The sequence below is a fragment of the Andrographis paniculata genome, unplaced genomic scaffold (assembly GCF_009805555.1).
Source record: "Andrographis paniculata isolate CXL003 unplaced genomic scaffold, ASM980555v1 Contig36END, whole genome shotgun sequence".
Lineage (NCBI taxonomy): Eukaryota > Viridiplantae > Streptophyta > Magnoliopsida > Lamiales > Acanthaceae > Andrographis > Andrographis paniculata.
This window is the reverse complement of record NW_026137569.1, coordinates 378,501-400,293: the sequence shown is the minus strand read 5'-3', so window position 1 is coordinate 400,293 and position 21,793 is coordinate 378,501. Positions and strand designations below refer to the sequence as shown.

Here is a 21,793-nt window from a genome sequence, read left to right as displayed (position 1 = left end):
TATTTAAAAATTTATTTTTCATAAATTTTATAGTTCACGAGCATAAATAAGGAATTCTTTATACTTCCTTTCCTTCGTACACTGCCAATTTATCTATTTTTTCATTTTAGTCAGTCTATCGCAAATGTATCCATTTCGTTCTTAGTAAATGTACTTTTTATTAAAATATAAAATTACCCCACCCTTTATATAATATTACACAAATATCATCAAATAACATCACTTAATACCATAAATGTTAAAAGGAGTATAATAGTCTTTATGTATATCAATTGTACCCTATATCAATATAATACTAATATACTAAAATCTACATACAAAAGTAAACGGATAGATAGACGTGGTGGATGGAGGAAGTATAATTTTTTCATATATATAAATAAATTATTTATTATTTATTATTTTTCGAAATTTTTAGTTTTATAATTAATAAAAGTATAGTATTATTCTTTTTAATTAAATAACACGTCAAAATAGATTTCAATAAAAATCTTTACTTAAATATAATTAAACAAACTTCTATATGTTAATACATATTAAAACTAATTAAAACAGTCTAAACCTAATGAATAAAAAGTAACTAGTAAAAGTTATATAAGGAAATAAAAATATTTACTAATACACACATACACATGTGATGTGACATGGTGCAGATCATTTCGGAGATCCCTTCCAAATTTAGTGTTATTACCGTTAGAAACAGCCGCCTTACTTTAAAAAAACCGCCTTGCTTCCGAAATTAAAATCAAAAGATTCAAGACAAGGGCCAATAACATTACCGTTGGAAACAACCGCCTTACAAAATTAAATACTATAAAGATTCAAGACAAGAGCTAAGTAGATGTAATTAGTTTAGTTGGTTAGTGTATCTTGTAGGAAAAGCAATTTTCTCTCCCAATTTCTTCTCTTCGCCGACTGACGATTTAGGGTTCAGTCAATTTCCCTTCCTTCCTTCGCCGCCGGCATCTCATCTTCTCGGTGCCCGGCCGTCGTCCTCTCAATTGGCTCTCTTAGGGGAGTCTAAGCTGGGTTGGATCGTGATGGGACGATCACATCTCCTCAAGGCCGTCTGTCTTCACCTGCACGCCGAAACCCTACCCTACTCTCCATGGGAGCGCTGATTCTCCGAAATGAAATCCATCGATCGCTTCCCAATCCGACGTCGTCTTCTCCATCCATAGCCGTCGTCCATTTCCAGTTCTCCACAGGGCAATCGAATTGTTATTAGTTTCCAATTATTTTTGTCGATTGCGTCAGTTCTTGAAACATCCGGTACGATTTTGATGATTGGCGATCTGTTGCATGAACTAATTGAACGCCATTCTTGTGCAGGGTTCATTTATGGTTCTTCTTGTTGAAAGGGGGGAGACCGGGAGCCCTAATTTGATTACTCCATGCCACTGTAAGTTATCCCCAAATTTTCAATTATTTTTGTCGATTGCGTCTTTTCTTGAAGCATTCGGTTCGATTTCGTTGATTGGCGGTTGTTTGCATTAATGCCATTCTTGTTCAGGGTTCATTTATGGTTCTTATTATTGGAAGAGAGGAGACCGGGAACTCTAATTTGATTACTCCATGCCGCTGTAAGTTATCGCCAAATTCCCAGTTATTTTGTCGTTTGCATCAAATTTTCAATTATTTTTGTCAGTCTTTTCTTGAAGCATTCGGTTCCCTTTCGTTGATTGGCTGTCATTTGCAGGAACGCAATTCTTGTTCAGGGTTCATTTATGGTTCTTCTATTGAAAGAGAGGAGACCGGGAACTCTAATTTGATTACTCCATGCTGCTGTAAGTTATCCCCAAATTCCCAGTAATTTTGTCGTTTGCATCAGATTTTGAAGCATTCGGTTCGATTTTGTTGATTGGCTGTCTGTTGCAAGAATAAATCGAACGCCATTCTTTTTCATGGTTCATTTATTGTATTGGTTTTAAGCATATAATTTGATATTTTTTTTAAGGGTTCTTGCTGATTGTTTTGTTATGGTCTGATGCTGTTGATGTTCCGGACAAGAGTACAAGGCTGAAATTATAAAATGGTTTGAACATGTGTGACAATTGAAGAAAGAATATGAAGAGACGTTTAATACTGCCAGCATTGATTGTGAGTGTTTTTCACTTTTTTTATAGCACCGGAAATGGCTCTGAATGCGTTTTGTATTCAATGCCTAAAGGGAATGTAATTCCTTAGTGTATCAACTTGCAAACATCAGGGAGGCCCAACCCACAGATATGGAGCCTCTAGCTGCTGGTTATCAAGAACCCTAATCTACAGTATGGAGTGGACGAGAGCTGCAGATATGGAGTCTCCTGCTGCTGTTGAACAAAAGGCTCCACATGCAAATATGGAGATGGCATCTGCTATTGAAGAAAAGGTTCACCGCACTTGTCCTTTATATCAGACAAACTTATTTGCTATTGTTTTGAAAAGGAGAGTCCAGTTATGTATATTTCTAGTAATATGCATATACTGTGTATGCATATTTCTAAATTGCATAAACTGATGGCTCCTGATTTTATCATATATTTGTTGCTTTGTTATTCATTTAACTATCAAGTAACTTTTCATTTTTTATTTATCATTCTGGAACTGGTTTGGACTAGAAGTCATTTAGTTTGATACTGTCAGTTATGTGTCATTACACGCGACTTCTAAGAAATCTGGATAATATCGAGTTTTGTGGATTTTGCTGTTTTCTCACTCGAGAGGCTTTTTGAACTTATTATACGTCGACATTGTTACATTTATCCCATCAGATGCCTCTTTATGATCAGTCAGAATTCAAGAGTGGAGAGGTGGTTTAGACTTGAATTAGCATGTCTTCAATTTTTTATTTGGGTTGTAATTTATAATGTGGTTTTCATAGGCCTCTTTAGTTCTAAATCCCTCAAGACATTTTGATAATGCCTACTTTTTCTTATGGTTGTGTTATGTATGATTGTGCATTAATCATTCACTGCTTGCCTAATGAGTTGCTTGCTGGAAACTACTCTCATTTCATAATCAGCTAATGTTAATTCTCTTGTTGTGAAAGAAGAGACCTCATTCATTTGCACTTCAAGAATTAAGATCCAAAAGGCTATTATATATTCAAGAATTTGATATTTTATATGTTTGGGGGTTATCTATCTTGTGATATTTTATAGCATCCTGGATTTGGTATGCATGATGACCTGACTGACATTAAATATTTCCATCAATTTCTAATTATAGGGCCAATAATTGAGGTGGGGGCGGGTAGCAGTGTTGGCTTGCCTCGTCACCTGCATATGCTACCATTATTTATTTATTATAATATATATTTTTTATAGAGAGATAAAACGGAAACGGAAATGGAAATTTTGACTTTATGAAACTGTCGTTGCCTTGTATGCTTGGCGGGATTTGCTTGTACGTATTTTTAGATTATACTAATGGTGATATATTATTTTTTAATTTTTTGTTGTTTGAAAAAAGTTACCAAAATTTCATAATATTTCAAATTTAAAGTAACAAAAAATTTAGGATTAAGGAAATTGTTTTAGATCTAATATTAAGTTTTGTATAAAAAAAATTGATACTTTGTTCATTGAGGTTAATTTCTTTAAATAGAATAGTATTATTTAAATAGTTTTTAAAGATAATAATTATAAAAAAAAGGTATAATCTAAATTTATAGGAGTATAAAATAAGTTATATCTAAATTTAGGACATCGGATTGAAATATCCGACCCGCCGCCCGCCAAGAACCAAACAACGCTGGGCTGACTCATGGACTCATTGGAATTTGTTAATGGTGTAGGTTAGGTCTTGTCGTGTGTGGCTCAGAAGTGCTGGGGATTATCGAGGGAGTTTGGCTCCATGGAGTCCGAGTCCCTGGCAATGATTGACGTCGCAGGAGTTCCGCACTGATTCTATCAGTAAACTACGACATGTACTCCTAGGAAATCGGTTTCTTTTGTTCTTTATGGAGAAGTTTAGAGCCAACATTGTTTCTTGTTGTTTATGCGGATTCGTAAGCGATGACGCTTGCAACTGGGACCTCCGCTCCAGTAAGAGTCGCTTACTTGATCCCCCTTTCCATTTCATGCTGTTGCTCTTGTCGTGTATAAATTTGTTCCCATCTGCCATCGGTGCGTTGAGCTCGTGCATTGCTTCAGTGCTTTACTTATCACGCAAAGAACTGAATTTGAACTTGGTAGCTCCCGGCAAAGTTTGAGAACTGACATTCGGGTTCACTAAAGGTTCTTGCTGTCTCTCTATGATGATGCCGTTTCTTTATTTTTTTGTGTTGAAAGGGTTCTATTATAATAAATTATTGGACGTTTTAGTTTGCTGCTGTTAATGTGGAATGTTGAGAGTTTTAAGAACCACACTGTTTCATTTCTTGCTGGTTCTACCTTGTTTCCTTATGTGGGTTTGATTGTTGGAATCTTTTCAAGAGTTATTCTTGTTTGGGGAGAAATTTTGGATTGCTTTTCAAGTTTGGACTTTGGAAAGTTTTCTAACTTTGAATTTTGCTCAAATAAGAATCTGAGTTAGAGGTTGATATTGCGTTCAATGAGATGATTTAATTTGCCGGAAATAGTTGCAGATTATATGCTTCCGAGCGAGCAGATGGGTTTTGATCCGTTGGCTTGGTATTGCCGTCCTGTGATAAATGGGATTTGGGCACGAGAGACCAACAGCACTTTTGGAGCATATGCTCCTTGTGCCATTGATTCAGTTGTTGGCAATGTATCACATTTGGTTCTTTTGGCCTTGTTGTTATATAGAATATGGCTAATCACAATGAATCCAAAACTCAAGAGGTTCATCTTGAGATCAAATCTCTACAATTATGCATTGGCCTTGTTGTCCAGTTGTTGTGCTGCTCAACCATTGTTCAGATTGATTATGGGTATATCAATCTTCAATTTGGATGGAGAGATGAGTCTTGCTCCTTTCGAGGTGTGCTTCTTCTTCTCGTCAATATGCTGATTCATGCTTTAAATTTTTTGGCTTTAGTATCTCAGTGTAAGTTTTTGGTGTTTGTAAGTGGTTTATTAAATTCATCTTTCAGTTTCTTCATGTACAGGGGGCATTATTGATAACTACAAGCCTAGAGTAGTACCAAAGATCATATATCAATCTTGATCTTTGGATATTTTTGTTTTGTATGGATTTTGTATTCTGTTATTGATGCAGCTGCATTGCGCCCTATGACAGATTGTTGAAGTGGTCATTGAGTTTCTCACATGGTGTTCCATGGTTGTTATGTTGCTTTTTGAAACTCAAATGTATGCCAAGGAGTTCAGATGGTATATCAGATTTGGCGTAATGTATGTCTTAGTTGGAGATGCAGTGATTTTCAACTTTATCTTTCAACTCAGGGATATGTATGCCAGGTCAGTAATACAAGCTACAAGCTATACTTCTTGTGATGTTAAACATGTGTATTGGAAGCATGCCTATCCCAGCATTCAAACATGCTGAGGCATATGCAAGATTATTCAGTGGTACCTGGTATAGATATACCTCATTAGACGCATTTGATATATAGTTCATTTTCTATAACATTTCTTCTGTGCTTATGTGACCAATTTAATAAAATTCAATGTAAAAAAACAGTGGTTTTGCTGATTAAACATGATCCCAGTTTGAGGACATTTTCTCCTGGACTTGTATTTGGCTAGAAGTATTTGTAAAGATTTAATGAGATTCAAATCAAACTCCTTTAATTGAAGTGTCATGTTGCTACTGATGGAGCACTCCCTTGGGTGTTTCCAAGATGTTGACTTGTGAGTGTGAGATTGAGAGCATTCATAATCATGAACTCTCTGTTATTATTGTGGTTTTCTTTTCTTTTTTGGTGTTTTGGTCATAGTAATAATTTACCATTATTGTTATGGTTATGGCTGTGGCTGTGGCTGTGGCTATGCACAATTGAGTTAGGAACTCGTTTCTTCTTCAATCAGAAAGATGGCAATTAAAATGTGATGGAAACAACTTCTGCATGCAAAATATTTCCGTATGGCCAATGCACTAATTATTTATTACTGACTGCAGGCCTGTCCTGTATTTTTGTGCCACTTCAGTCTTCTTCAAGGTGGGTTATTATCTCTTTGACCACTGTCGAAGTTTCTTAAATTTTTTATTTGATTTATTTTGTATCTTATACTTGTGGCGTATTATTCCTTTACAGCACCTAAGATGACTTACATGATGAAATTTGGAAGATTTCAAAATACAAACTCCAAAATTATGTAATCAAATTGATGTTTGTACATTGCTGGATAGAGCTAAAAATTTGATTGAAGAGTCTTGTGTAGGATGAAATTCTTGTGTCTCAGGTTTGATTGAAATAAATGTTTCATCATATGCTCCACTGCATAACGTGGCTTAAGATGATCCTTTGTTCAGTTGTGTCCTCCCACTCAGAATTATCAATCTGAGCTTGCGGGTTGGGAACTTCATAACTTCAATATTTGATTCGCCTTACTGGTGCAGGTTTTGCTTGGGGTGCTCTTACTTTTATACATCCCAAACTTAGATTTATACCCAGGCTACATACCACTTTCGGATTTGATTGACGACAATAAGAATGAAAAGCCACTTGGAGAGCATGTTTGCCCAGAAAGATATGCCAACATGTTTTCTAGTAAGTTTCAATATAAGTAGCTTTCATGTTGGTAACAATTCCATCAACTATGATGTGGTTTCTTCTGAAAAAATAAGATATAAACTAAAACATCTTGAAGGGTTTTACTTTCATAGGCATATCACAGGTTCTTTTAGTTGTGCTCTTTTTCCCATGAGTGTATCTTGTTGACTTGTTAATAGCTTCGATAAACATGGAATATATGGAAATTAATCTTGTCACACAGAGGAATCTTTCAATAGGTGGTGATAACATCTAATCCACAAAATGCTTTTTCCTGGTAAATTGTTCTAGCTCTAGGGATGATGTTAATGTCATCATTTTAGTGATCACTCTTATTCTGGCATGATTATCTCTTTCGTTAACAATAAAACTCAAACAAGGAAGGAACTGAACATGGCCCTTAAGCCAAATAAACTTAATGCTTTCTGTATTAATGTGCTCCTTGTCCTTGTAGGGATCTACTTCACTTGGATAACTTCCCTTATGGAGCAAGGTTACAGAAAACCTATAACAGAAAAGGATGTCTGGAAATTAGATTCATGGGATCAATCTCAAACACTGAGTAGAAAGTTTGTATCTCCACTTTTGACTATTCTCCATCTTGTGTGTATCTTTTGCCTCTTCCAATTTCATTTTATTCTTGTCATTTAGTTTCCAGAAATCTTGGGAAGAAGAAACTAGAAGATCAAAGCCATGGCTTTTACGTGCATTGAATCGTAGCATGGGAGGCAGGTATAAATTTTCTTGCACTGCCATGTCCTTAATGTTGTCTGAATTTGAACAGATTTAGAGAATCTCTATCTAGTGTTATGTTTAGCTGTTTTTCAATCAATTCTAATGCCTGCTCTGCATGTTTTGTATACAGGTTCTGGTTTGGAGGCCTCTTCAAAGTAATGGCCTTTTCTCATTCTTATGATACCTATATACTTGGAAACATAGTCAGAAATTCACTTGAATTTTCTTTAGTTTAACTATTACAGTATACTATTAATAATACTAACTCTAAGAAATAAAATGTGGTTTATAAATGTGTATTGCCTGCATTTTATTATTGGACTATACAAAATCAAGAAATAATGCTCGAATATATGTGTATATATAAATGTGTATTGCCTGCATTTTATTATTGGACTATACAAAATCAAGAAATAATGCTCGAATATATGTGTATATATATATATATATATATAAAGTAATGGGCATAATTTTTTATTTTAAATTTTTTTGATGGGATACTCGATTGTTGTTCAATTGATGAACTTCTTTTGTGGTGTCAGATTGGCTATGATCTTTCACAGCTTGCGGGACCGGTTTTACTAAACCATCTTTTAAAGGTACTTACACATAAATTGGAGTCATCTAGTATTTATCTCACATTGTCTTCATTTGATTACTTAACACTTTATTGTCCATTTATCATCAAAATGAGAAAACAATCAAAAGTTGATGTTCATTATACAAACAAGGTATATTGATATATACACAATATGCCCAATGGGTTCAGCCCATATGCTATATTATCTAACACTATCTAACAGCAAACAAAGTTTTGAAGGTAGTACTACTTTATAGCTACAATAGCCTTTTCTGTAATAGAGATAATATCCATATCTTTTGTTCTCCACATAGTGAATTGTGATTTTAAAAAATTGATGTGATAATCACCCTTTAAAACAAATGTGTCAGTGGTGTGATTTAACTGGTTCTTCTTATGATTGAATTGTTCATATGCTTGCAGTCTCTGGAGAAAGGTGATCCCTCTTGGATTGGTTATGCTTATGCATTATCAATATTTTTCAGTGTGGTACAATTTCCTGCCCCTCCTGTTCTTTTTCTCACATTCACACTTATAGAAATCTGCTGCAGAACTGGTATTTTTCTTGAAATTAGATTAGGATTCAACGTTCATCAATTATGTCCTTCAAGCTATTAAATTGATACTCTTGCATTGTGGTTTCTTTATTTATTGTTGCAAAATTTCATTTTTCCAGTCACTTGGAGTGCTTTGTGAAGCTCAGTATTTTCAGAATGTCATGCGTGTTGGTTTCAGGCTAAGATCCACTCTGGTAATTTATGATCATACATTGGCATTATGTTTTAGTTATCCCGTTGTCTTTGCTACTGTAGATAATTTCTAGTTATTGTATGAGACTGATCTTATTATTCGTTGTGATACATTGCATACAGTGTGGATGTAACTGTGATGTTACTTTTGTCCACAAGAACATAAGTCATTTCTTTTTATGTTTTCTAAATTGGGTTACTAGAGTCGCTACTTTAATTCCATGAGAACAAAATAATCTTTATTACATATAACATAACAAATTGCATATAAAGATGCTCTTCTAGTTTTACAGAAAAAAATTGTGCTTTCAAATATCAGTTACAAATTCAATGTCTTGTTAGCTTTTGAAAAGTATATAGGTAGCATGAAGGTGTTCTTATCATAGATCCATTTGAACTAAACTGTGATGATAATGTATCCTGAGTGAAAAGAGAGCCATTCACGACTTCATTTTATTCTCGAAATCACTACTTAAATGTTACATCAAGCATTTAAGGTTTTTAAGTCCGCCATGTAAACATTTTTATGTGTTGTTTCGGACATTTGCTTCTTTTCATTTTGGCCATGGTAAATCCCTATTGTTATGCATAGGTGGCTGCTATATTTCGAAAATCCTTACGGCTAACACACGAGGGCCGTAAACAGTTCCCATCTGGAAAAATAACAAATATGATAACAACAGATGCTAATGCACTTCAGGTACTTCCACAATCTAAACTGAGATGAGTTTAGTTTAGTTTTACTCATTTTTGTATTGAAAAATTGCTCTGTTTCATTATAAAATAAATCAATTTGAAATGCTTTCATTATTCCAAGACTTTAAATATTGTTCACTGTTTGATATCAAACAAAGGAACTTCCTTCAATTGTTTTTCACTTATTATTCAGCAAATATGCCAACAACTTCATGGTTTATGGTCGTCCCCTTTCCGCATTACGATGGCCATGGCTCTTCTCTACCAACAGCTAGGTGTAGCTTCACTCATTGGTTCTCTTATGCTCATCCTCATGATTCCACTCCAGGTAATAAACGAATCTTCTGTCTCACCCCGATTCTCCTTTTTTATCTTTTGTTTTTATAGATAATAAATTATTTTGTGAACTGAATAATTCTAAATTCTTGTGGACAACAGGCTTTTATCATTAGCCGAATGAGAAGACTGTCGAAGGAGGGATTGGTGCGTACTGATAAGCGAGTTGGCTTAATGAATGAAATTTTGACTGCGATGGATACCGTAAAGTATGATATAATTTGACTGTTTTGATGTTCTTTTAACCCGGACTCATTGGTTGATGGTAATTTCTCTATTTCTGCTCACTGGATAACAGATTTTATGCATGGGAACAGAGCTTCAAATCAAAAGTTCAAATAATCAGAGATGATGAATTGTCATGGTTTAGGAACGCTCAGTTATTGTCAGCAGTATGTTTTAACTCATTGATTCATCAAATTTACTGTTCTTCTGACTTTTCTTGTCAAAGAGTATGCACAAAGAAGGTGCAGAGCTGTGTTATTGGCTATGTTATTCATCAGATGTCCCTTAATTAGGTCATTGACAACATTTTTCTGCTAGTCGGAGCTGTGGTTCCTTATTGAATATAAGTTTGTATTATTTTCAACTTAGCACATTTTGATTGTGTGCGTGTCTCTGTTTGTGTGCTTTTGCAGTGTAATACTTTTGTACTTAACAGCATACCAGTACTTGTGACGGTGGTCTCATTTGGAATGTTCACATTGTTTGGTGGAGACTTAACACCATCCAGGGCTTTTACATCACTTTCCTTATTTGCTGTTATGCGATTTCCACTGAATATGCTCCCTAATTTGATCACTCAGGTTTGTTCGTACATGACATAGTTATCCATCCAGTTAGTAAATTCATGAATTAGCATCTTGACACTAAACTATATTATAATCTTCAGGTTGTGAATGCTAATGTCTCACTACAGCGGCTGGAAGACCTGTTAGTTGCAGAAGAGAGAATATTATTACCTAATCCACCTCTTGAACCAACATTACCTGCCATCTCAATCAAGGATGGATACTTTTCATGGGATCCTCAGGTCCTTATATTATAACGTCTAACTTGACTTCCAGCACGCACCAGTAACTTCTTCAATTTTATTTCCCAATCAATACATTTGAAAAGAACATATATAATTGCCTCAAGATACTTCAATTCATTGATGTACTGTCTGACTAGGATCATTCTATGTATTATTTACAGGCTGCAAGACCCACATTATCCAATATTAATTTGGATATTCCAGTTGGCAGCTTAGTTGCAATTGTTGGGAGCACTGGAGAAGGAAAAACTTCACTGGTGTCAGCTATGCTTGGTGAACTTCCTCCTCTTGGCAACGCAACTGCCACAATCAGAGGATCTGTTGCTTATGTTCCTCAGATTTCTTGGATTTTCAATGCTACAGTGAGCTTTCAAGAAATTCTATTCTTCTTTTATGTTTTGCTTGGTGCCTATAGCAGTTTGTTGTCATGGTCTGTTTTTCATGATTTTGTGAGATTAAATGGTCACTTTCCTTCTCTTGTACAGGTGCGTGAAAATATATTATTTGGATCTACGTTTGAACCAGAAAAATATTGGAAGACAGTAGATGTTACTGCTTTGCACCATGATCTTGGATTGCTTCCTGTTAAGTGTCCAAGATTATATCTCAACTATTATTGGCACCTGGTTCATCTGTTGTCCTGTATTTCTGACATCAGCTTCTCATTCTATTGTGTCATCAGGGCCGTGATCTTACAGAAATTGGTGAAAGAGGAGTAAACATTAGTGGCGGACAGAAACAAAGAGTTTCAATGGCTAGGGCAGTCTACTCAGATTCAGATGTATATATATTTGATGACCCACTAAGTGCTCTCGATGCACATGTTGCTTGGCAGGTATCTCACTAGTCAAATGTATTTGCTTTACATATATGATGAGCTTTCATTTGTGTAGGTTTTAAGGCCTTAATGTTGCCAACCTAGCGTTTTTGGACAATTTCTGACTAGAGCAACTGCCTTCTATCTAGGTTTTCAATAACTGCATCAAAGAAGCTCTGGGAGGAAAAACAAGAGTGCTTGTCACAAATCAGTTACATTTTCTTCCTCAGGTTGACAGAATAATATTGGTTGCTGAAGGTAAGGTGAAAGAGGAGGGCACCTTTGAGGAGCTCTCAAAGAATGGTAGTCTTTTCAAGAAGCTAATGGAAAATGCAGGCAAAATGGAAGAGCATATGATAGAAAATGAAGATAGTGTAAATAGTTCACATGAACCATCATTCCTTTCTTCTGTTGACATAAATGAAACATCAAAAGATGGAGTTTCAAATAGCAAAATGAAAGAAGGACGAACAGTTCTGATCAAGCAGGAAGAGCGAGAGACGGGGATTGTCAGCTGGAATGTTTTGATGAGGTGAAACTGATACTTCACATTTTGAATATAAGCAGGATGTGTTACTCTTCTATTATAGGGAATGACAATTGGAAGGTGTTTTCTGGCCAAACACATTTGAAACTCTTCCTATTTAAGAATTTGACTTTATTCAACAGAGCTTCTAAACCAATGGATTTATTATTCATTATCGATATTAATATTCTACATAATATGTATGTAGCATTGATGTATCTTTCATTTGCCACTTGTCTCAGGTACAAAAATGCTGTGGGAGGCTTGTGGGTCGTTGTGATATTGTTTACATGTTATATATTAACTGAAACTCTACGAGTGTCAAGTAGCACATGGTTAAGTGTGTGGACAAAGCAGAGCACTTCAGAGGGTTACAGCCCTGGCTTTTATATTCTTGTTTATGCCATATTGTCCTTTGGGCAGGTATTTTCCAATTTGCAATATTGGGAACTACAGTGTGTATTTGATTGTCTTTATCCATTGGAGCTATGTTCTTCCTTATACATTACTCCAAAATAGTGTTCTTGATCTTTTGTATATATTGCATGGGGAAATTGCTTGTCTAATATATATATATATATATTTGTTTATTTTTGTTTTTTCTAAACTCTTTCTATTTATGTGGAATTCTAGGTAAAGGTCAAGGTGACTGCACTATTGATTGTATTTGAGCATTATTAAACTCCTTGGAAAAGTTTTAAGCAATATTTATTGTTCGCAGGTGCTAGTGACATTGACAAATTCATTCTGGTTGATCACATCAAGCCTTAGTGCTGCTAAAAGGCTTCATGATTCAATGCTGTTTTCCATTCTCAGAGCTCCAATGGTATTCTTCCACACTAATCCTGTAGGACGGGTGATCAACAGATTTTCTAAGGATCTGGGTGACGTTGATCGTAATGTTGCCAGTCTTGTCAATATGTTTCTGAGCCAGCTGTGGCAGCTTCTTTCCACTTTTGTTCTCATAGGAATTGTGAGCACAATATCTCTATGGGCCATCATGCCTCTTCTCATCTTATTTTATGCGGCATATCTTTATTATCAGGTAGGTCAATTTCCTCACTCTCACTGTGTGTGTTTGTGTGTGTGCACAAGTGTGGATGGATTATTTATTCTGAGTAGGTGGTATATTTCTTCGTACTTCCTCTTTTGTAGGGAAATGCCTAGAAAAACTAAAGTCTGTGATTCTTTGTTTATATGTTCCGCATAGGTTTGGCTTTTCATACAACTCTTGATGAAAGGAATAGTTCTATACTGATGTTGAAAGAAAGATGTTTCCTTAAACTCAACAGAAATGATTAATGCTAGAGATAGATTTTATATCAACTGACATTAAAAATGTATCTTGTGCAATATAAATTTGCTTCATGCATTACTTTGATTTTGGCAGATCATGAACATCTATTTTGAAGAACAAAATCAACATAATTCTAGATAAATACAATGACATTTTTATATGTCTCAGTAAATTGGTCTAAGAGGTAGCCTTCAATTGCCCTCTTGATATAATATCATCTGTACAAGATTTATTTCCCTTAACTCTCACTCAAATGTGTGAGCTTGAGTGTGGTAGCAGCTTGTTGCTTTTTGCACATGTTTATCTGAACAGGGAATTTGATATATATTGGAGGTAATTTTGAGAATGTTCTCAAAAGGTTTTAATGCGGTTTGTTCTTATCTTTGTATCCAACTGCAGAGCACATCTAGGGAAGTCAAGCGCTTGGATTCAATCACAAGATCCCCTGTCTATGCACAATTTGGAGAAGCATTGAATGGACTATCTACAATTCGAGCATATAAAGCGTATGATAGGATGACTACTATTAATGGAAAATCAATGGACAATAACATCAGATTTACTCTGGTTAACATAAGTTCTAATCGCTGGCTTACCATAAGATTGGAAACTCTGGGCGGTATCATGATTTGGTTAACAGCAACTTTCTCAGTAATGCAGAATAATAGAGTTGAAAATCAGGTTGCATTTGCATCTACTATGGGTCTGCTCCTTAGCTACTCTTTAAACATTACAAACTTGCTAAGTAATGTCCTGAGGCAAGCAAGTAGAGCAGAGAATAGTTTGAATGCAGTTGAACGTGTAGGAACATATATTGATTTACCATCTGAGGCTCCGGATGTGATTGAAGGAAACCGTCCTCCATCTGGATGGCCTGCTGAAGGACATATCAAATTTGAAGATGTTCACCTGCGATACAGGCCTAGACTTCCTCCTGTTCTGAGGGGACTCTCATTCACCATCTATCCATACCAGAAGGTTGGCATTGTTGGAAGAACTGGTGCTGGTAAATCAAGCATGATTAATGCATTGTTCCGGATGGTGGAACTTGAAAAAGGAAGAATCCTTATAGATGAGTTCGACATAGCAAAGTTTGGATTAACTGATCTACGGAGAGTTCTCAGCATTATTCCACAGTGTCCTGTTCTTTTCTCAGGTACTTATCTTCTTCTACTGTTTTTTCCAAGACTTTATTACTCCAGCTTTGTTTTGGTCAATTCTATGCTGGTTTTGTCCATAGAAGTAATATTTCAAGAACTGATATGTTTCTTTGCCATTATATACATCAGCAGTGTAAACACCTTCTTCTATGGCATTATGATTCTGACATTTGGTTTCAATAGGCAGTGTTCGTTTCAATCTTGATCCTTTTTGCGAACACACTGACCCGGACCTCTGGGAGGCTTTGGAGAGGGCACACTTAAAGGATGTCATCAGAAGGAGTTCTGTTGGTCTTGATGCTGAGGTAACAAAATATGCTAGTCGCTGTGTATGTTTATTAGTGGTGTTTCCTATCGACATTCATAATAAGAAAGCACAAGATAATCCGAGAGCCGAAGTGTCTGTACACCTTTACTTTGCATAGGACCTCAGACTTGATGCTTTTCTAGATACCTTAAAATGTTGATATCAAAAGCTACCAGTTTAATGCATGTCTTGATGAAAGAATATTACTCATGGAATGTTCTAGGTGTCTGAAGGGGGTGAGAACTTTAGTGTTGGTCAAAGGCAATTACTAAGTCTTGCCCGGGCATTACTTAGAAGATCAAAGATCCTTGTGCTTGATGAAGCAACAGCCTCTGTTGATGTCCAGACTGATGCTCTAATACAGAAAACCATTAGAGAAGAATTTAAATCTTGCACCATGCTCACCATTGCTCATCGGTTGAATACCATCATCGACAGTGACCAAATTCTTGTTCTTGACTCCGGTCAGGTACAAGAGAAACAGCAGTCTACATATATTTTTGAAAGCTGCTACTCTTGTGCTTCTACACCTTCTCATGTTTTTGTTTTACATTTTCCAGGTGATCGAGTTTGATACTCCGGAAAAACTTCTCAAAAATGAAGCAAGTGCTTTCTCCAAGATGGTTCATAGTACTGGCCCTGCAAACGCAGAGTATTTACACAAGTTAGTTTTCAGAAACAAGGAGAATCACTTGAAAGAAGCTGCGCAAATTGATGGAGAAAACCGATGGCTTTTGTCCGCTCACTCAAATGCTGCTGCAAAGAATGCTCTTGCTTTGAGTCTTGCCTCTTCAGTAACAGACCTTCAGGTATTGAATTCTGAAGATTGCAGCAATGTGATCAGCAAAACAAAGGATGCGTTAATAATACTACAGGAGGTTTTGATGGGGAAATACGACGAGGTCATCACTGATACGCTTGACCAATCTGAGGTTACAAGATACAGTTGGTGGTCTACTTTTTACAGAGTTATTGAAGGTATGTTCCTTAGTGTTAGTCATTTGAATTGAATCTGCTTTCTTGGTTTCTTAAAACATCATATACTTTTACTACTCTGGGTATTGTCTTGACTTTTGATCGTGCTCATGAATGGTGCTTCGAATTCAGGGCTCGCGGAGATGAGCAGATTGGGGAGAAATGAACTTCGTTTTTTGGAAGACGCCTCTGAAGATTGGGATGATAGTAAATTGTAAACTCAGTACAAGGTGTGGTATTGGTAAGAATATACTGCTTGTGCTAGGGAGCAGATTTCACTACATTCTAAATTGTTGAATGTATTAATTGTTAGGATTTTAAATTTTCGAATTTCAATTTGGTTCAAATTGATTTTTTTCAAAAAAATTGAAAAAATTCGAATCCTCACCCTATTTTCCTTAAATAAATAAAGAAGGAAACAAAAGAGAAAGAGGACCGTTAGCGTAGAATGTAGATAGCATATGAGCTTACCAGAAATTATTTCGGGCCCACCGCACGTGAGCTTGTCTGGCTCAGGCAGGCAGCGCGTGGTCGTCGCCTTTGGGAGACAGCCATTGGGCTGTTGGACGGGCCTGTCGTTATACTGAACTGGACCATATGAGCTTGGATAGAAATGAAATTGGGCTGGCACGTAATCGTGTTGGCAGTGGGGAGACAGCCATAGAATCTGTTGGATGGGCTTGTTATGACACTATTGGACGACATGAACTAGGATAAAAATGACGTTGGGCTGGATGGGCCTTGAACAGTACATGTGAGTCTATCTGGCTCAGTAGGCAGCACGTGTTATTATTTGTCGGTTGTTGGGTGACAGTCACTGGACTTGTAAGATGGGCCTTAAGTTACATTTAATTGGGCTGTATGGGCCTTCAAAAAACTGAAATGGGCTGTTTGGGTTTGTTAAAAAATGATATTGGGCCTGTTGGACCTCGACAAGTGCATGCGGCTGTCAAACTCAGGTACACAGCACGTGTTCTTGTCGCTTCTTGGGTGACATTCACTGGGCTTGTCAGATGGGCCTTTAATTACATTGAATTGGGCTGTATGGGCCTTCAAAAACTGAAAATGGGATGCTTGGGTTTGTTAAACAATGATATTGGGCCTGTTGGACCTTGACCACTACACGCGCAGCTGTCAAAACTCATGTAGACAGCACGTGTTCTTGTCGGTTGTTGGGTAACAGTCAACGGGCTTGTCAGATGGGCCTTTAATTACATTAAATTGGGCTGTATGGGCTTTCACAAAACTGAAATGGGCTGTTTGGGTTTGTTAAAAAATGATATTGGGCCTCTTGGACCTTGACCACTACACGCGCGGCTGTCAAAACTCATGTAGACAGCACGTGTTCTTGTCGGTCGTTGGGTGACAGTCAACGGGCTTGTCAGATGGGCCATTAATTACATTAAATTGGGCTGTATGAGCTTTCAGAAAACTGAAATGGGCTGTTTGGGTTTGTTAAAAAATGATATTGGGCCTGTAGGACCTTGACCACTACACGTGCGGCTGTCAAACTCAGGTAGACAGCACGTGTTCTTGTCGGTGGTTGGGTGACAGTCACTGGGCTTTTCAAATGGGCCTTTAACTACATTGAATTGGGCTGCATGGGTTTTATTAAAAATGACGTTGGGCCTGTTGGACCTCGACCACTACACGTGCGGCTGTCAAGCTCAGGTAGGCAGCACGTGTTCTTGTCGGTTGTTGGGTGACATTGGGTTCTGTTGGGCCTTGACCACTACACGTGCGGCTGTCAAGCAAAGATTGCCTTTAAAGATCCCGTTTGGGCCTTTTGGTTTGAATAGAAAAACTATTCGGCCGGATGGATCTTCGAAAAATTAAACTTGCAAAAGTTATGACCCACCGGCCCAATACTATATTTCATATTAGCCCATTAGCTAAATAAATTTTTATCACAGGCACATCTGACCAGCCGAAAAAGCCCAAACCAACATCAAAACCTATCCGACATGCCCAATATTTATCACCCATCGACATAATCACGTGCTGCCTGCCCATTGGTATACAAACCCATATGCAGTTATCAAGATGCATCCGGTTAGCTGCTGTCTGCCCAAAGTTGACAAACATCATGTGCTCGTGTGGTCCTTTAGGTGACAAGGATTGGGCCTATTAGACGGGCCTTTGTAGCAAGTGGCCCTTCTTTGGCTAAACGTAGCTGTCGTGGCCCATTTAGTTGCATGGAGCAGTTCGGTTAACATCTTAGGCTTTTAATGGGCCTTGGTGGACTACACTGTCCTAGATGTTCAAGCAGACAATCAATGGATTGGGCAGGTTACGAATGATCACATTAAACAGCTTTACAATTGCATGCTAACACTGGGAATACTTATTTTTGTCACTTGCTCAAAACGGCTAAAAATGGATAAAAGTTCAAACTGATCGAACCACCCACGTCCATTTCCCCGCAGCAAACAATGATAGATATTAAGTAGATAGCATGCTAAAGTATCACATGGAAAAACAGCCGGGCACGAAAAAATTTCAAAACCCGAAAGTGCGCATAATAATAAAAGGAAAAACAGATAAATAATGGCCGCCAATAGAAGCTTACTTTCTATTGCAGTTTAATATAAGACAAGAAGAGCATCCAAATGAACATCTATCTCGCACTCTGTCCAATAGTTTGCTTTACATCCTGCAAAAAAGGGAAAACTTAGATACAGGCAATGAAAGCACAAAGACTTGTCAGACTTCTGCCATGAAGCATATGCTCAAGTCTCTGTGCATTTGAATTATAAATCTCCAAAAACAGTTTAAACAAATGAAACTAAAACCAAGCAAATCAATTATAATGAATTCCCCCAATTATGATCCCATTCAACTACGCAATGTACTACACCAACAGCCAGTAGGCAAACTCCTGAATCCAGTAATCTTGTCTACAATACAGACTTGAAAAACCAACAAAAAACAGACAATAAGCTACAACATATAGGATCTTGCATTGGCAATATAAGTGTATTGCCAATGGCAGATGACCACAGTTATTTTTACAATCAAAGGAAGCACCTGATAGCTTAATCAATTCAATGCTTCCCGACCAAAAAAAAAAAAAGAGAAAAATCACTTTTAGCTTTGGATTTAGTGGAGGAGACCTATAATTACAGAAAGGCAGAAACGACATAGAAGTCAGCAATTACCACAAGCACTTGCCTCAGTCCATTGGCGTAACCACTAAGAAATCTTTGCCTTGCAGAATGCTGACAATATATTTTCCTGCATTAATAATATATAATTACATAATCTTAATAATTAATAAAAGGTAACACACATTTGGTATCCATGTTTTAGCAGAAATACATAAAATATATGGTGTAAAAGTTGAAAGCATATTATCTAATTGTTCACAAAAGAATATGTACACAATCCCCTTTCTATCAGGATTTGAGGCATGTACGGCTAACATGAAAATAAATTATGCAATAAAATTCACATTGAACTCAAATAAATTGATATAATCTATCAAATGAAAAACACAAGAACTAAGGTCCAGGCATTTCTTTATTTATGTTAACCTTGACTCTAAGAAATAACAATTTTCAATTTTACCAAACTTAGAAACGGAATGCAAGATTGGAGTAGTTTTATCATTATTTTAAGGTTAAAACCTTCGTTGGCAGGCGCTGTATGAATGTACATGATAAACTATTTCACCACAAAAAATCAAATGCAAAACATAATCAAAAGAAATACCATTAGAGTGAACCAGAGAATGCAAGAACTCATATCATAATCCCCAATAATAATAAAAGTAAAAACATCAGTGTCATTTGTGCACCTTGTTCTTAAGGAAAGGAACTCTGTGCAGCCTTTGCAACGCCTGTTCGTCGAAAAATGTGTGTTGTTACTGGAGTTCGAGCATAAGAATCCACACCTCCTTTGTGCTTCATGAACGGCAATGACATTATCAGCATCAACATTCAACACAAGTTACCACACAAGTCATTAAACATGATTTCCACATACATTGGATCTACACAATAGGGATTAACATATATTTGTCGAAATGTACGGAACATGTGGTATAACTGATGGATGCATGCGATGGTTGCCACAAACCCACATCTCTAACATACCAGCAGTTTGGGATAATTAAGAAGCATGGTAAAGTAAATGACGGAACCTAGCTAAGATTATATAGTATCTGGAAGAAATTTTTTCATGTCCCTGCCCAGTGAGATTTCTGCAAAGGTCTAGCATCCATGCCTCAACAAGGGGGCCATGCAGAGATCTTCACAGTTTAACCTTTGTGATATATTGATTGAATGTGCAATTGAACATCAACAAAGATGTTGAATAAAGGGACGATGAATCTAAATTGAAATAGTATTACAGCAAACAAAAAACCCTAGACCAAATGAATAAAAATTGACTTAACAACACGCACTAATCAATTGCCCATGAATTTAAATTGATAAATCACATTAACAATAGGCCATACCCTGATAGGCGTTGATATTGATAACAGAAAACAAATCAGAATTAGTGCAAGGAACTTACAAAACGTCCGACGAAGACAAAGCAAAAAAGGACGACGAAGGTGAGGAATTAGAATAGGGTGAAGCGGCGGATAATCAAAGAGAGTGACGATGGCCGTCGGAGACAAAGACGAAGAAGGTGAGTCGAGCGCGAGGTCGTCGGAAAAAGAGAGGCATGAATGCATCAGGTTCGGAGGGTAGGGTTAAGAAAATTAATCAGGAACTTGGTTGGACCGCGGATGGGATTGCTACACCGATTTTTGAAACAAGGTCGACGGTGCGTTCCTGGCACAACTTTAACCTCTCCTTCGTCAACTCCAAGAGCATGCCATTGCCAAATCTCCAATCCAAGCGTAAACTGCATCAAATACGTACGAAATACGACAAAATTATATACAACTCCAGTGCCAAGCAAGTGGTGAGTGTGAACTCGTCGTCTGGCAATCGTTATACAAAAGATCGATTTCAGCACGTAGTCAAGTTTATAAACACCCAAATATGGAAGCAAAAACAACGATGTCAAATGATCTGATTCAAAACAACTCGAACAAAGAAAAAGAACGAAACACACGAACCTTTGTGCCAATCTCGGTGTAGAGTCCCGACCACATGACTGTAAACTAAAGAACCTTAATTCGCCGGCAGAGAATGCGACCGCAATACGACGGAAGTTGTGCGCAGGAATGAGCATCGGATGCCCTAACCACGGCCAAACTGACAAAACAAATAGTTATATGGACTTTATATTGGGCCTAATATTATTCTGTAAGCCCCAACCAAATGAGCCCAACACACTTTGTCGGTGCAAATCCGACTTTGTCCAAACCTCAAAAACGTGTTTCTGCTTGTAATATATTGCAGTGAAACACTTAAGTAATTAATTATCTTCGAATTCAGGGCTCGCGGAGATGAGCAGATTGGGGAGAAATGGACTTCGCCTTTTGGCAGACACCTCTGAAGATTGGGAATGGGATGATAATAAATTGTAAACTGGCAGTATAAGGTGTGGTCTTGGTAAGAATATACTGCTTGTCCTAGGGAGTACATTTCAATACATTCAAAAATATTGAATGTATTAACTGGACCTGTAATGTACAAAAGTAGGAGCAAGATATCCTCACAGCTCTTGAGAAGAATCTGCAAGAAGAAAAAAGAAATACTAGGATGGTGATAATGCCCCATATTGTGAGATCATTTGGCTTGACTTGCATATTCTATTCTTGGCATATTTGACTTTTCATGTATTTTCAATATTGACTTTACATTGAGAAGATGGAAGGAACCCAAAAAAGTATCATTGGTCAATTCTTCAGTTTCCATCATCAATTGGAAAATCTTCTGCATGGTTTGAGTTTTCCTTTCCCTTTCCCACAGAATAAAATAAAGAAGGAAACAAAAAGAGAAATTAGGGTAGAATGTAGATAGCAATTGCTTTCAACCATCATCATCATTAATATGAATTCA

General features: G+C 36.9%; 2 protein-coding genes across 16 annotated transcripts; one reads left to right on the top strand and one right to left on the bottom strand.

Annotated features, from left to right (window-relative positions):
• The first annotated feature begins 764 nt into the window (after window positions 1-764).
• Window positions 765-21,333, top strand: LOC127249964 (ABC transporter C family member 12-like). 13 transcript variants are annotated; one of them, XM_051273075.1, is made up of 34 exons: window positions 771-1,252; window positions 1,333-1,402; window positions 1,514-1,583; window positions 1,700-1,787; window positions 1,958-2,100; window positions 2,210-2,371; window positions 3,779-4,028; window positions 4,565-4,926; window positions 5,185-5,363; window positions 6,025-6,064; window positions 6,466-6,616; window positions 7,074-7,188; window positions 7,271-7,351; window positions 7,485-7,509; window positions 7,897-7,953; window positions 8,358-8,423; window positions 8,611-8,685; window positions 9,276-9,383; window positions 9,573-9,707; window positions 9,818-9,924; window positions 10,014-10,107; window positions 10,354-10,521; window positions 10,608-10,748; window positions 10,913-11,113; window positions 11,237-11,335; window positions 11,434-11,586; window positions 11,718-12,100; window positions 12,337-12,517; window positions 12,816-13,139; window positions 13,791-14,547; window positions 14,735-14,856; window positions 15,082-15,327; window positions 15,419-15,836; window positions 21,227-21,333. In XM_051273075.1, exons 7-34 carry the CDS (start codon window positions 3,944-3,946, stop codon window positions 21,316-21,318), a joined length of 4,965 nt encoding a protein of 1,654 aa, XP_051129032.1. In that variant the 5' UTR covers window positions 771-1,252; window positions 1,333-1,402; window positions 1,514-1,583; window positions 1,700-1,787; window positions 1,958-2,100; window positions 2,210-2,371; window positions 3,779-3,943; the 3' UTR covers window positions 21,319-21,333. The 13 variants fall into 13 exon arrangements, with proteins under 13 accessions (XP_051129043.1, XP_051129032.1, XP_051129035.1 ...); XM_051273078.1 differs by having other exon boundaries at window positions 771-1,402; window positions 2,013-2,100; window positions 2,188-2,371; XM_051273077.1 differs by having other exon boundaries at window positions 771-1,402; window positions 2,011-2,100.
• Window positions 17,524-21,056, bottom strand: LOC127249966 (uncharacterized). 3 transcript variants are annotated; one of them, XR_007838503.1, is made up of 6 exons: window positions 20,905-21,056; window positions 20,352-20,687; window positions 19,630-19,735; window positions 18,992-19,067; window positions 18,403-18,486; window positions 17,524-18,086 (listed from the first exon to the last, which is right to left on the bottom strand). XR_007838503.1 is itself a non-coding variant. In XM_051273087.1 (5 exons), exons 2-5 carry the CDS (start codon window positions 20,512-20,514, stop codon window positions 18,451-18,453), a joined length of 381 nt encoding a protein of 126 aa, XP_051129044.1. In that variant the 5' UTR covers window positions 20,515-20,687; window positions 20,905-21,056; the 3' UTR covers window positions 18,250-18,450. The 3 variants fall into 3 exon arrangements, 2 of the variants coding, with proteins under 2 accessions (XP_051129044.1, XP_051129045.1); XM_051273087.1 differs by lacking the exon at window positions 17,524-18,086 and having other exon boundaries at window positions 18,250-18,486; XM_051273088.1 differs by lacking the exon at window positions 17,524-18,086 and having other exon boundaries at window positions 18,250-18,486; window positions 19,005-19,067.
• Window positions 21,334-21,793: the final 460 nt, after the last annotated feature.